The sequence below is a fragment of the Rana temporaria genome, chromosome 6 (assembly GCF_905171775.1).
Source record: "Rana temporaria chromosome 6, aRanTem1.1, whole genome shotgun sequence".
In the NCBI taxonomy this organism is placed as follows: domain Eukaryota; kingdom Metazoa; phylum Chordata; class Amphibia; order Anura; family Ranidae; genus Rana; species Rana temporaria.
Window position 1 is genome coordinate 187,842,053 of NC_053494.1, and position 16,024 is coordinate 187,858,076.

The 16,024-nt window shown below is 43.0% G+C and overlaps 1 protein-coding gene across 6 annotated transcripts in view; it reads right to left on the reverse strand.

Moving 5' to 3' along the window:
- Positions 1-16,024, reverse strand: part of RIF1 (replication timing regulatory factor 1) — a 59,925-nt gene that overhangs the window by 37,590 nt on the left and 6,311 nt on the right. For 5 of the 6 annotated variants that reach the window (XM_040358002.1, XM_040358003.1, XM_040358000.1 and 2 more), the window contains exons 3-16: positions 15,451-15,529; positions 13,805-13,901; positions 12,373-12,503; positions 12,068-12,159; positions 10,624-10,813; positions 9,108-9,200; positions 8,888-9,026; positions 7,092-7,243; positions 6,841-6,946; positions 4,592-4,774; positions 4,396-4,506; positions 4,203-4,265; positions 2,689-2,789; positions 2,518-2,604 (exon numbers count right to left, since the gene is read on the reverse strand). In XM_040358002.1, the coding sequence (XP_040213936.1) occupies positions 2,518-2,604; positions 2,689-2,789; positions 4,203-4,265; positions 4,396-4,506; positions 4,592-4,774; positions 6,841-6,946; positions 7,092-7,243; positions 8,888-9,026; positions 9,108-9,200; positions 10,624-10,813; positions 12,068-12,159; positions 12,373-12,503; positions 13,805-13,901; positions 15,451-15,529 (1,624 nt within the window). The remainder of the gene's footprint in view (positions 1-2,517; positions 2,605-2,688; positions 2,790-4,202; positions 4,266-4,395; positions 4,507-4,591; positions 4,775-6,840; positions 6,947-7,091; positions 7,244-8,887; positions 9,027-9,107; positions 9,201-10,623; positions 10,814-12,067; positions 12,160-12,372; positions 12,504-13,804; positions 13,902-15,450; positions 15,530-16,024) is intronic. The other variant, XM_040357998.1, reaches the window with a different exon arrangement.

Consider the following 16,024-nt stretch of genomic DNA (forward strand, 5'->3'; position numbering starts at 1 on the left):
GGTCCTTTGACCTGGCCACGAACCGTGGCACCTTCCGATTGAGACAGGATGCTAGAAGGTCCACGTCTGGAGCGCCCCCTCAGAAGAAGGTCGTCCAGGTATCCCATGATAGCGATCCCACGCTGCCGCAGCGGGGCGAGCACCTCGGTGAAAAAAACCTGTGGTGCCGAAGCTAGGCCGAACGGGAGGGTCACAATAGAAACTGGTCCTCCCTGACCGCAAAGCGCAGAAAAACTCTGGTGTTTTGCGCAAATGGGGATATGCAGGAACGCGTCCTTGATATCCAGGGATGCTAAGAAATCCCCCTGATGGAGCGCTGCTGTTACTGAGCGTATCGACTCCATTCTGAATTTTTGCGCTTTGACAAAGCAATTAAGGGCCCTGAGGTCCAGGACCGGACGGACCCCGTCCCCCTTGGGGGACTTAAACAGATTGGAGTAAAAACCCCTGAAACCGTTCCGTTGAGGGGACCGGTACAACCACCCCCCTGTCCAGCAAATCCTGACAGGTCCTTCAGGCGATCCGGAAGAAGCCGGCGGTTGGGAGGAAAAAAATCTGTTTGGTGGACAAGAGAGAAACTATCTTGTACCCCGAGGAAATTATTTCGCAGACCCAACGGTCGGAAAGGAGAGACCTCCACTGAGCCGCGAACTCGAGGAGCCGGCCCCCCACCCGAGATGTGGGCGGGGCAAACCTTCAAGAGGAAGCAGGCTTGTCCGCAGGCTTGCGGTACCAGGGGCGTCTTTGCCCTTCAGTGGACGTCTTAGCCCCCTGAAAACGTTTTCCTGTCGCACTTGGCGGGCGAAAACAAAACCGCTTGGGGTTAGTAAATGAGGGCCCTTGCCTACGGCGAGGCACCTTACCATTCCTAGATTGCGGGAGCAGAGTGCTCTTACCGCCCGTGGCATCTTTTAGGATGTCATCCAGGGACACTACAAAAAACTGTTCACCCTCACAGGGCAAGTCCACCAGGGACTTCTAAGGACTGGTCCGCAGACCAACCTTTAGCCATACAAGGCGGGCAGTACCACCGCGTAGGCGGAGGCCCTGAAAAGCAAGGGGAGCATATCCAGGGCCGACACAGACAAATTTTAGACCTTGTACCAACTGGTCGGCCAGGTCCACGCAGGTCACAGAAGCATTCTGCGCCTCTAGCTCCCGCACCAGGGACTCAGCCCGTTCGGTAAGTGTCTGCGACACCAGAGACACGGCCAAAACCGGTCTCACCACTGTGAATATGGAGCGGGCCACAGCCCTCCTATCTGAGGCGTCCTTAAAAGCGGGAGCCCCTTCCACAGGTAACATGGCAGCCTTGTTCCAAAACAAGCTTCCCAGTCCGGACACAGGGGGGTCCACTGACGGAGGAGATCCACTGTTATAGGAAATCCTCCTTAAAAGGGTAACGGACCGCAAAGTATTTTTGGTACTGCAAACACTTCCTGCGACCGATCCCATTCCTTGCATAACAGTCCAGATATGGAACACAAGGAAAAACACTTTTTTGCGGGGCGGCTTGCTGAACCCAAAAGGGACCGACACCTCTGATGCCTCCGCCGAATCCTCAAATGCTTGAGTAACCCGCACCGCAGTGTCAAGAGCCTCAACAAAAGCACAATCATGCGCTGACCCTGAAACAGTGTCATCCTCACTGTCCGTGTGGGCTTTTTGCCTGCCGCATCTGACAAAAACGGAACCAGAGCCGATTCCTTGTCAGAAAAAATCCCAGAAGAAGGCAGTGGGGGGGGGGGGGGGGGGAGACACACATTGTTACCCCCCACCACTTCCATCCTGACCACAAACGCCCCAGGGACTGCCATCACAGCATCCATGGAGGTCACAGGAACAGGGACACAAGGGGTTAACTCAGGCATGTCAGTGATAGTCACTGTAACTGCCACCCTAGTACTGCCAGGCAGGACCACAGGACACCCTTCCAGCCGTTACAGAGCAGGGAAATTTTCCACCAACAAATGTTGGACAGGTTAGCAAATTTTTGGCGAATGGTTTGAGGTCAGATTATCGGATGGTCAGTAAACAAATCATCACACAAAAAGTCAAAAGTACAAACACGCATGCTCGGAATACTCAAACACGAAATTAGCAGAAGGGGCAGCGCTCAAGAGCTGAAATTCCTCCGGGTACGTCACTACGTTTGTGGCATGACAATTGTGTACCATTAATATGCAAGACAAGATCCTGGCACACGCCCTTCTGACAAAAAAAAAAACAGACTCTTAATTGGCCAACAATCTTATTGTTTTTTTAAAGGTACCTTATTCCTTTAAAAAGTCAAACTAACATGGAACCATCGGTCACAGAAACAAGCATTTCATAAATATTTGCCTCTCTCTCTCTCCTAACCGACACCTTTACATAAACCCTGCTTACTAAAAATATGACCAAATCTTAGAAAAATAAACATAGATTTTTAGATTTACAGGTCTTTAAGCAGAAGTGCAAAAGATTAATCCCAGCACCTTAGTGCTGCAGTGGCAAACATCTTATATTAAATCTTACATTAAGAAGATCCATATTTGCCACCTGATATGCTGCAGATCCCAGTACTTTTTGAGGTAGTCCTTTCACGGTGCACTCCAGAAGACTCTACAGAAAGAAAATCACTATGAAAATACAAAACATTAACACATAAATATCCCCTGCTGTACTCAACCATTGCCATGTACTTACCAAGCACTTCTCCACCTGAAGGGAATCTGAAACAATTATCATTTTCAAAGTTTGCAGCAAGCAGGTCAACACCTCCGAGCCTTGCCGTTCTTTCTTACTACCTAAAAAGGATATATAAACACACAAGTTTAAGGTTGGATTCAAACAAATGTGTCAAACTGTACACATGCAAATTTGTACTTGGGACACCCAAAGTAAACTGTGAAAGGAACCACAATTTCCAAAATGTTTCATTTTTAAATCTGTACCATAAAAGTTTTCAATGCCATTGTTGGGATAAGGGCAGATGGATTCCAGGAAGTAAATGCTATACGAATCATTTGCCTTCACTCAAGATGGCCACTGCCAGAAATGCTAAGGGATTGTTTTCAAGTGATTTCTGAACAAAATACATGGATGGATGGAGCAGCTTGCTTTGAATATTTATATAACTTTCCTACTGGGCACTTTTACCCCCTTCCTGTCCAGGACAATTTTCAGGGCTATTGTACTTTGAATGATAATTGCACGCTCATACAACGCTGTATCCAAAAATAGATTTATAATTTTCCACACAAATAGAGCTTTCTTTTGGTGGCATTTAATCACTACTGGGTCATTTTATTTTTAATAAAATGTTAGCATAAAACACGAAAAATAGTTGTTAGTTGGTTAGAAAATGTTATAAAAAAGTTACTTTCCTCCTTCACTGATGGGCGCTAATGAGGAGGCACTAATATGCAGCACTGATGGCCACTCAAAGGCAGCAGTACCGACTGGCATCACTGCTGGGGTTGCACTGATGACCAGTGCAGATCCCCCCTGCGAGGTATGCCGGTGATCGTCTTCTCTTCACACGCCGTCAGTGAGGGGAGAAATAGCAAAAGCGCCATTTCCTTGTCAATATCTGATCAGCTGTGATTGGACACAGCTGATCACATGGGTAAAGAGCCTCATCATATTATCCCGCCATACCCTTTATTATTCCACGCAAGTAATCCATCTTTTCTCGGACTTTTCCCTGTCCCTTTTTTTTTTCTCTTTGTTTTTGGATAAAAACAGGAGATCTGAAGGGTCCATAGGAGCAAGCCCTAGTACATTATTGGTAGTTATTTGCCAAAACATGAAAACAAGAATGAGCCTTATTAATGTAGGAATATGTTTTTTATTGTATCTAGTCACAGAATTTTGAGTTAATTCGTAATATTATTATAGGAGATTACGTATTTATTTGGAACATTGATGTAATGACTCATGGCTCTGTTGTAAAACGAATCTGAAGAAAAAATCATGGGCTCTTTACGGAGATCGTGATGCACCACATCCCAGGAACAGAGCACCACCAATCGCAAGAGTTGGACGTCGCCGTCTCCCCAGAACGGGACAGCTGCCCTGTGCCCGTCATTTCACAATATGGGAGGTGGTAACAAATGAAATGGTGTTTGTGGTGCTCAGATGCAGTGTAGATACCCTTTAACACTTAACTGGATGAGCCACAACCCCCCCCCCCAGTAACCGTTGCACATTTAATTTACCTGTCTCCATAGCTGCCTTTACAAACTCTATCATGTCTTTCCACACAGCATAAAGCACAGCACCTAGGAAAATAAACGTTGGTTATTATTCGTCATACTACCTTTTTGTACAAAGTGCCATGATGCTTTGGTGCGGGGGCCCGTTTAGCAGAGCTCAGCCACACCCCACCCCCCATACATCAGTAAAGCTTACCTGAAGCTTCCTTTCCAATGGTAATAAATCCATCTTGTACTGCACTCAGCAAAGTGCTGGCATGTTTACTGAAGAAAGAGGAGCTGCTAATCAATGGATGTTGGAGAGGCTCTGCAGAATAGTATACATGTTGACCTGATTATTAATGTATTCTTAATATAGTATAAAGCACAACAAAAAGGGAATTACAACATACCTAAACTGAGCACAAGCTTGTGCTTACTGGCAAACTGCTCAACTTCTGGACCCAGGAGGAAATGAAGCATCATCTCTACACCCAGAAGATGAACAGATGGAAATGCTACAGATGCCAAGAGACTGGAGTTCAAGTTCATTTTTGGAGTCATCGGAGTTGCTGGATAATTAAATGACAAATTTCCTGCAAGCCAAAAAAAAAAGGAAAAATTGTGCTAGTTAATCCTCCATGATTAAGCCAATTGGTGCAACATATCAGAGGAGTAGTCATGGGGGTGGAACCATTTGAGGAAGCTTGTTGGATCGAATAAAGCCTCTGAAGACATTGGTGTGTGGTTTTCCATATATACCAAGCCATACGTGATGCAGTGACAGAATGCAAGCGTAGTGTGCTGCAGTTTTCTGGGATTGAACACACTAATCAAGCTATAGCTATTCTCAAAAGCTTTCATCCTTAATCTATAAAGACAATCTTAAGCTTTTGTGACTGCCTTCAGCTTCAACATGCCCATCAGCCAAGACTACATATGCCAGTCAAATCATGCTTAAAGTGGACCTTCACCATCGTTGGGATGATCCCTCCTCCCTTTCTCTGCCAAAATAGGGCATCATTTTTTTTTCTTTTATGTATTGTCAGCCCTGCCTCCCCATGCATGTCACTTGCCTTAGGCGAATGACATGCACACTGCCCGCTGTGTCTCTCGGGATGTTTACATCACATATCCCAGGAGGCATAGCCTTTCATCCAAGAACAGGAAGGGGCGGGCCTATTGGCACATCATCGAGTAGCCTGCTAGCAGAACCAACTGGCATTTCGATGACAGATAAAACATGGCAGGGCGGGACGGAGCTGTGGCCAGGCAGGGGGATCATCTCAGTGGGTCAACGCTGGATCCACTGGATGGGTGAGAATCTGAAGTATCCAGATACCACCATCAGGTAAACTGGGGGTGGGGTGGGAGATAGATATATCTATCCAAGTTGATTTAAGTTTCTAATCGATTCCTCCCCCCCATTTAAAAACAAAATAACTGCGAACTGTAAATATATTTTAAAAATATATATTTATCGTGCTACGGAAACCCTGAAGGAAGACTGGACCAAGAAGAAGCCATCGGAACCAGCTTGGAACGCAAATGGCGCCGATATCAGAACGGACGTCAGCGTAATGCGCCGCTGGATGGATGCCTGGGCTTTCTTTCTCACAGTGCGCCACCCAGTGGACTCAGGACAGCATTGTTTTCGTCTCCTCCTACATGGCAGAGGTCGCTGTCTCTAGTGGTTGCTGGGCGGTATTGTGACGTGTCTGGTCACTTCCTGCTTCTGAGGCTCAGGGTGGGACAGCGGAAGTATCTGAACAGCATACTCCCGGAGATGGACCATCCAAGCAGGAAGTGCCGGGCAAGGCCCATCTGTATTACTGAGAACACCCTATGGGTGATCGCTCGGATAGTGTGTGTGTCCCCCATGTAATACGACAGGCCATGTACTCTCATGTAATATATGACAGGCCATGTCCTTAGTACAGGGTTTAAAAAATAATCTAATATATTAGGTTGGCCAGTTTCTCTTTAACCCTTTCGCTGCCAGAGCAGTTTTTTCCACACACTTTTAAAAAATAATTTTAGGCCTGAAGATTACACAAAACCCACAATTACTATATATTGTCTGAAAGCAGATACCCTAGAGAATACAATAGTTGTAGTTCCAAATTTTTTATGTCACGGTATAGGAAACGCTAAATTTCAGAAAGAAAAAAACAAAAAAACGAACACACACAATTTTGGGGCAAACGCAATAAAATTACCCAAATTCAGTAAAATATAAGAGACAAGATTGCACCAAGTAAATAGATACCCCTATTAGGTATCAGTTTAGTGTTACGGAGGAGGTCTTGTGGTAGAATTATGCAACATGTGTATCGCAATCTAATTTTGGGGGGCAGGAGGATTTAATTTTTAAAAAAACATAGGGGGACAAGCGTACCTAGACAAATTAATGCCGTTTTGAAAGTAAAGGGTGGCCACACAAAATATCAATTTGATTAGGATTTCTCTGTTCATTTACTTTCCATTTTTTAAAATTGAGAACATTTCTGAAAGCATTATTACATTTAAAGCATTTTTTACAGACCTAAAAACTTTTGCACAGTACCGAGATAGACACTATAATTTATTGCAAAAAAATGTACAGCAGAGAAGAGTGGTGTGAACATCCAAGATCAAATTGCAATGAAGAATCACACTATACCTTTCTGTATGGGTGTAGAGGCAACCAGGTTAGCAGAACGCAGTTGAGGTGCCTGGGGTGAAGCTGCATCTACACATAAAGCACTTTGAATCAAAGGTAAACAAACCTGCAGACAAACAAACAGCCTTTACAATTTGTCTATGTACTTTCAATTAAAAAAAATGGTACTTATCTTCAAATGTCACACAAAGTCAGACAGACATCAACTTAAAGTAAAATAAAGCCAACAAACCCATACTGTACAGTAATACCTGTTCAAAGTGAATTGGCAGCTGAGATCCAAGACGCATCAAGAGATACCACCACACTTCTACTTTAGTCAAAGCCAGAGCTTCTGTTCTTACATGGATAGAACTCAATGGCTGCATTAGGAGTTTTAGTCTCTTTGAACTGCACAAAATGTCTGTGGACACATAAGGCCATTGATTGTTAAGGACTAGATCATTATTGGTGTATCTATTGCATATGTATTTAATTTATAAACCACCACAACCTAAACTGTGAGGCATGTACTTAAAAAATTAAATAAAAGGAGTCAGCAAGTGAAACTCCAGCCCGCTTCCAAAAAAATAAATATAAAGTCAGCAGCTACAAATATTGAAGCCGTTGACTTATTAGCACACTTACCAGTCCAGGGATCTCGCCACGTCAACACCCGACAATTTTTCAGTCGGCTCTCGGGTGCCGTCGCTGCCATTCCTTGCAAGTGAAACCACATGCACGAAGCGCCCTTCGCTCTCTGAATGGCCCAGCTGCTGTGAAAGGAGGGGGGGCTGAACTTCTGGGCGATCTTGCCGCAGTGAGGTCTCCCAGAAGTGGGGACAAAATGACACGCAAGCAAGCGGAGCTTCCCCTTTTTTGGAGTGCCGCTTTAGGCCAGGTTCACACCGACAACGGGAATTAAACTGTGCGAGTCCTGCTTAACTCGCAATTTCATTCCCACATGTCAGTCCCACACAGGTGTCAATGGAAATTGCACTCTGAGGTCACCAAAAGTAGTACAGAAACTTTTGGGGATCGGTGCCGCACTGCAAATGCAGCATCCCACTGATTCGGAAGGTGTCATTGCCAGCAATAGCCACCAATTTGACATGCTGCAATGTGAACGAAAAGGGGCTTAAATCCATAAAATAGGCACTAAAGTGCAGCCCACTTGGTATTTAGCACAGAAGTGCGCCTAAATGCTTTACAACATAAACTTTAATGTTCAAGACCTGCAAGAATTACATTGTGCTAAACGTCTTAAGTGAGAAGGATTTTATTTGCTTGCTGCATCTGCCCCCACCGGCTCCAACACTGAGAACCGAGCAAACACCACTGAATGCTCGGTTCTCAGGGCTTCCTGAGCAGAGCTAGTGACCTTTAGTCAACGCTGTCTGCTTTGCACCCAAACACACACACACACACACACACACACACACACACACACTAGAGCAGTGGTCATCAACCCTGTCCTGCAGGGCCCACTAACAGGCCAGGTTTTATGTATTACCTTGGGGAGATGCAGTCTAGAATACTGCAATCACTGAGGAGCAAATGATATCAGCTGTGATGTATTTCAGTTCACTTGCAAACCTGGCCTGTTAGTGGGCCCTGCAGGACAGGGTTGATGACCACTGCACTAGAGCACTGGGCTGTGGAGGGAGTAGCTGGCCCAGGCTTTCAGCGGATCACCGAGAGGCTGAGCCGGATGCAGGTCCAGGCATGTGAGCGGATCCTGACCATATGGTCACGCTCTTTCCCAAGCCTGGACCTGCTTGGTGACCTCAGCCGACAGCAGGCTTTAGTCCACCGTCTGCTGAAAACGGGTCACAGGAGTGCAGAACGAACTGCACTCCTGTGATCCATATGAGAAGTGTAACCAAACAAGCTTTGGTTGTACTTCTCTTTTGACAATTTCAGGGTAGTATGAATAAACATCACACAAAAAAAAAAAAAAAAAAGAGAAAAGGGAGTGAAGCAAAACTAAACAACTTACATATCTACATAAAGCACAGTAGAACCACTAAAACTTGTACAGAATATTTCGATATACAATAAAATGTACCTGGGTTTAGTGCAAAGTTATCAATGAGACTTTTCCAGGCAATAAATGCAATCTTCTTAATTCCAGGGGATCCATTTCGAAAACCTAACTCTTCAAGTTGCAGCAAGGAATTAATAAAGCTGCCGCTGCGATGCAATGTCTGCAAAGGCATTCAATTTGTGAGAAAACAGGCAAAAGGCCCACAAAATCATATGCAAGAATATGGATACTGTAAGATTACCTTGCCAAGCAGCTTGACGAACAAAGGCCACAATTTCAAAACGTAGGTCTCATTTTTGCTATTAAACAGCTTGTTGAGTTCTCCAATAATTTTCTAAGAGTAGAGGAAAGAAAATATTCAAATTCCTACTGGCATTAATATGTAATCAAAATTGAGGATTTAGCATCGGGGTCTGTAAACACAACTACCTGGGAGTTTAAAGCGGATGTGCCATGGGAACAAAATATTAAAAGTCAGCAGCTACAAATACTGCAGCTGCTGACTTTTAATATTAGGACACTTACCTGTCCTGGAGTCCAGCGCCGATCGCAGCAGAGCACGAGCGATCGCTCGTCACTCTGCTGCTCCCCCGCCATCCACGCTGAGGGAACCAGGAAGTGAAGCACTGCGGCTTCACTGCCCGGTTCCCTACGGCGCATGCGCGAGTCGCGCTGCGCCCGCCGATTGGCTCACACGCTGTGTGCTGGGAGCCGAGTGTTCCCAGCACACAACGGGCGACAGACGGGATGTGACGGAATGCCCGTCTTTCGCCCGTATCGTGTGGCCGGAAGTGGGTGCAAATACCTGTCTTTAGACAGGTGGTCTGCACCCCCCTCCCCCTGAAAGGTGTCAAAAGTGACACCGGAGGGGGGGGGGAGGGTTCCGATCAGCGGGACTCCACTTTAGGGTGGAGGACCGCTTTAACTTCTAAGTGATCACAAATAAAATGTAATGCAAGTTAAAAAGCAGGCACCCACACCCTGCTTAACACTTATTTATTCCAACTTCGATATCATCATTTATGGACAATAACATTTCATCAATACATGCAAAAATCACATGGGCATTTTTTTTTGCCTGTCATCGTGCCACATGCATATGGCACCCCTACACAGAGCAATGTAGCCTATGCACCTTTTTGAGCTTTGCACAAAATTATATATATATATACATACATACATACATACACACACACACACATACATACATATTATACATATGCATACATACACACACACATATATATATATACAATGAAGGGCACTGCAAGTGTGATACTTTTGTGCATTTTGGTAAATGCAGAAAAAAAAAAAAAAAAAAAAGGAAAATTGTGCACATTTATGAAAAACGCTTTAGTGTGAATGCAGACTTGCAGAAAGAGTAGCCACCTAGAGGTGGCTTCATATCCCTCACACATTCTCTAGACTATGCTAGAATTCCCAAACCCATAAACACACTAAATGCAATATGCAAATGGTGCATTTTAATGTGTGAAAAAAAAAAAACCCATGAAAAAAAAACATGAAATTAGTTACAGGATTGTACCCACCATAATAAAACTGGAAATTACATTTTTTTTTTCAATATACAATACAAAAATGCCACCATTTTCAGCAAGCACAGAGCCAGATGAAAAGGTGCGAGTTTGTTTAGATTCTGTTACTGCCAAGCTAATACTTCCAGAGGAAAAAGTAAAAGTTAAATACCACCAACTTACAAGCAATGCACCACAGTCTATCTATGTAGATATACTTACAGAGGTCATGAGCTGTTCTGTTAAGGCCGACACCTCTTGCTGCTTCTGAAGCAAGAGTGGCACACCGAGTTCTAATGCAGTTGCAGCTCTTAATCGAACCTTGGGTGCAGAGTGGACAACTAATGGGATAATAATCTTTGCCCATCGGACTGCCTCATCTGTCATCTGAGCAGGTGTCTGTTCCACCAGTCTAGCGGAAAAAAAAGTTAGATTTAGATTTTAAATTCAGCTTGCTTTTAAAGGAGACTTTGCATACACTTGAAAAAATATCATTTACAACCTAAGAATTCAGATTATCAACTTATCTTTAAGCAATGCTAAAGGATCTTGCACAAAATGGCTAAAATAAAAATAGAAATAGAAATGTTGCAACGCACACTGTTTTCTAAGAAAAATCTGTTCCAGGCTACGTTCAGTGTTCATGTGGCCAAAAGCAAAGGCACGATGAAGGTGCAGATCAAAGCTCAGCTTTGATGACCCTTTTCAGCAGAGATCAATAGCACAGGCTTTAGGTGGACAAAAAACACCCCTAACACAGCTAAGATTTCTATTTTACCCCTTCTAGTTTGGTCTGATAGCATTCGAGTATAAGACCACTTCCACTATGGTTAGGTGTACACACACACACACACACACACACACACACACACACACACACACCCTACAAAAACTTTTGCAAATATTACAAATTTGCACTGAACCTAATCCCAATTATATATTTGCAATCCTAGAGCCTGTGGTAAATCATTGCATCAATGGTCTATTATAAAATTTTAAAAGACAAAAAGTTACACAGTGCCCTTCTCCCCGGGCAGGGAATCCACTCCCCACTGTCACATTTTAAAAGTGGCTCCACCTGCACAGCCACATCATTCATAGGAATCTGTGAATGAAAAAAAAAAAAAACACACTACAAGATATGTCTGCCACAGCAGCAGATGGCTTGTAGTTCTCAATGGACTGCGAAGATGGTTATGACCCCGTCTTTGTCCGTTCGCTCTTCCTCAAGCTTTTTAACTGAAACCCTGTATGGAGAAATAGGCACAAAGCTGGACTTTGCAGGAGCCCGACATTGCATGCGTGATCCAGATCAGAGGCGCAATGCTCTGCAGGTTGATGAGAAAAAATAAAACCTGCATGTTTTTTGTTTTTTTTTTGCAGGTAAAGGGCGGCGCATTTATTTGCAAAAGTGAACTTATCCTTTACTCTGCATTTTGCTAAATTACCATTTGTAAACTGGTTCCCGACCGACTCTCGCAGATTTACTGCGGGAATGTCTACCCTGGGCGGTACATCCTTCCAAATATCGTTTAGGTACAGCACTGCACAATTGTCAGTTAAAGCGACGCAGTGCCAAATTGTAAAAAGTGCTCTGGTCAGGAAGGGGGTAAAGTCTTCCAGGGGTGAAGTGGTTAAACATCTTTTGATTAAAAAAAATTCTTACCTTATAACAACATTTAGTGCTTCATAAGCAATGACAACTGACTGTACATCTTTATTTAATATGTTTTCTAATGTAGAAAGTATTGACGGTACCTGGAAAACAAGAAAACTATGTCAACATTCAAATTACACAGCAGGTTTAAACAGATTGGTGTCAAATTCTTGGGTATGATTTTGGAGGCAGGATTATAAAAAAGGAACCTGAGGGGACTCCCAATCAAAAAAAAAAAAAAAGTTTCCCCAATGAGATTAGCAATTCAACTTTTTCTGTAATGGATTGGCTAAATACATTTTTGGAGAACTCACCGCCTTTCCAACATCTTCTGCAGAGAAGTGCTGTTTTGAAATCACCCAAAGTGCTCTTGTGCATGTGTTTTTATCATCTGATTTTACAGCAATACTGTTAAGTGATGACAGCAACTCTTGTACCTCAGTTGCTAAAAGAAAAAAACATGCATAAAGGGTTAAGAAATGTCTATAAGTATGCACAGAACATACAGGCCTCTCCTTTCAAAAGGAATGCGCAAACTTATGAGTCAGCTGAACATACACCCCAGTTCCAGGGATGTCCAGGACCATACATTTTATCCTTTAAACATCTGATAACATTTGAGAAAACAGCAAAGAAAAGACCTGGAATGAAGGCTTAGCGTGTCAATTTTTAGGTCATCTCAAATCATTGGCCTAGCAATGAAGGGAGCTAAAAATGTTCTCTTCAACTACATTCCCCTAATTCCAGTTAAACTGCAATAATCATTGATCATACACCACGAAATAAACTATTCTGAAGCTCAATATGCAAGTATAACTAAAGGAAGCACACTTACTGTACTTGGACATGTTTTAAAATGCAGTACACCGGGAGACAAAGGTTTATGACAGCATAAGAGTACAACACTGCTAACAGAAAAATGAAACCGCTTCCCATTTAAAATGTCTAAACACAGATATACCCGTATGGTAATGGCCCCGATGTTTACTGTGCGGCTAATTTTTTTTTTACTGTTAAGGGAAGTTTTACATCTGATGAAAGACAAATTAGGTCCACAACATTTTCTACTCAGCAAGATTATATTGGTTAAATCCAGGGATGCACAGATGCCGATACAGAGTACTCGTAAAAATGCGCCCATTTTGAATGGCTGCAAATCACACTGCAAAGTATCAATACTCGTACTTGCATACTTACAACACTCATAAAACGGCATTGGTGCATCTCTAGAGTCTAAAAAATTCTCCCCATTTCCTTTGCTTATTGCTGATGGAAATGGAGTATGTACAGGTGATTGCACATTACAATTTTCCAAGCAACCTTCGATAAAGTCCAACTGCAGCCAAAACGTATTACCAGTTTTGCACAGGAGGCAGTATAGATCCTGTCAGGTTTTATTGCAGTCTGTGTCCCTATTGGGGGAAAGGAAATCTTCCCTTGTTGGGACAGGAAGTGATGAGAATTTGCTCCTGGGAACCCACATAATAAAATAAGGAAGACTATCAAACTCTATTGGATTATTAATATTGTCTGTCTTATTGTCCAAGTGACAACCACTCCCCTCATTTCTTGGCCAGGGAGAAAGAGGTGAAATCAACAGGATCAAAAGTTAACAAAAACCCAACACAAAACCCCCCCCCCACACACACACACACACACACACACAAAAACAATAGTAATAAAACCCATGGTATTGAAAATATCACAACAGCAGTAAACTTGATCATCATTACCAGTAACTAATACCTGATAAGCTGGATGCTATGTTACTGTAAAATACACAAAATCCCATTGCTTGAAGTGCTGCGTTACTGAGGTCTGAATTCTGGTGAGAAATGTGTGTCTGCAAAATAAGATGCTAGGTTAATGGCATGTCAAAAAGAAAACAGATGAGCATCCTGAAAAACTAAAAAAGGCATTTACTGCGAACAATCAAAATGTATCATTGATAGGGGTGTAACGGATCAAAAAACTCACGGATCGGATCGATCCTCGGATCAGGAGTCACGGATCGGATCATTTTCGGATCAGTGCAAAAAAAAAAAAAAATGTGTGTGTGTGTAATATATACATATGTATGTATGTATGTATGTATGTATGTATGTATGTATGTATGTATGTATGTATGTATGTATGTATGTATGTATAATATATATATATATATATATATATATATATATATATATATATATATATATATATATATATATATATATATATATATATATATATATATATATATATATATATACACATATACACACATATACACACATATACACACATATACACACATATACACACATATACACACATATACACACATATACACACATATACACACATACACACACATATACACACATATACACACATATACACACATATACACACATACACATTTCACGGGTGGATTAAAGAGGAAGCAGGTGAGGCTGTTTGGGACTTGTTAAAAGTACAATCTTGATGTTTTTACAGCTCTATATATATATATATATATATATAATTATATATATAGAGCTGTAAAAACATCAAGATTGTACTTTTAACAAGTCCCAAACAGCCTCACCTGCTTCCTCTTTAATCCACCCGTGAAATGTGCTCTTCCCCCCCCCCCCCCTCCTCCTCTCACACTTGTGCTTCTCTGCTACTATTCCCTCTCCATGTCGGCTTGCCAGAGCCCAGTGCACAGCGTGACACGCCTCCCCGGGGAGGCGGGGAGGCGTGTCACGCTGGGCTCTGGCAAGCAGACTGGGTGGAGCAAGATCGCTCCGGAGCTAGGCCGAAGCCGGGGACTTTCCTAGGCCTAGGCTCCGGAGCGCTCCGCGGATCGCGGGGTGTGCCGATCCGAACGGGGTGGCCCGTTCGGATCACGGATCGGTGACGATCCGTTACACCCCTAATCATTGATAGGAGTAAAAAACTGATCAGCTGATGCACGTGTACGACCGGTGACACCAATACAGTGATCAGTGCTAAAAATATGCACTGTACTACTGACACTGGCAAAGAAGAGGTTAACATCAGGGACATGCAAAGGGTTAACTGTGTGCCAACTGTGGGGGGAGGTTTACTATGGGAAGGCAGAGAACACAGATCACAACCTTCCCTGCTCACAGAACGGCAATCTGCCTTGTTTACATGTCCTGAGCGATCATCGAAACCTGCCGATTGGCTTCCGCTGGGTCCAATCACAGTAGGAGCGGGTAGCTGCTGTGTGACTCAGATGTGCAGAATCACGTACAGGTATGTGATCCTGCCCATGGGGAGTGCGCGTGTATATATATATTTTTTTTTTGTGTGTATGCAATTAGTCAATTACACATCCCCCATTAATCAAACTTTTTATGCCAAGTTAAATCATACACACAGGAAAGACTTTTTCTTCTTACCTTAAAAATGTTAAGGAGACGGGAAAACTCCTTTCCAACCAAGACATTGAAAACTTTCCCATCTTCTCCACTAAGACGGCTACAAAAGAGGACAAATGTCAACTTATCATACACAAAACTGGTATACATCACGCTAAATATTTTTATTGTGGAATATGATATTCTAATTAGTGCAACATTTATCATTAAAAAGGTCTATAGATCAGAATGGAAGAACACCATGGGGCTTGATTTACTTGAAGTGTATGCAAACCCCCAACCTCTCCCATTTGATCACCTCTGGTCTTTTAAAAATACCATTAAATGCGTTTTGTTATTCCTGCTTGAGAAGTGCAAAAAAAACACCTGTTGATTTTGCAAGAACTTTTGTGAGATGATAACTTTCTGTGCACTCTGCCTCTCCTGACTGACATTTGCTTTGTTCACAGCTATGACTATGGATTACAGAACTACTCCCCTCTGGTATGGACAATAAGAGAAGGACATTTCTGCAGTCATGTCTTGTTTCTGCTGCTACAAAAAGGAAGCACGAACATTGCCATCCTAGGACAGGAGTTGTGTTCCTGGAGAATCA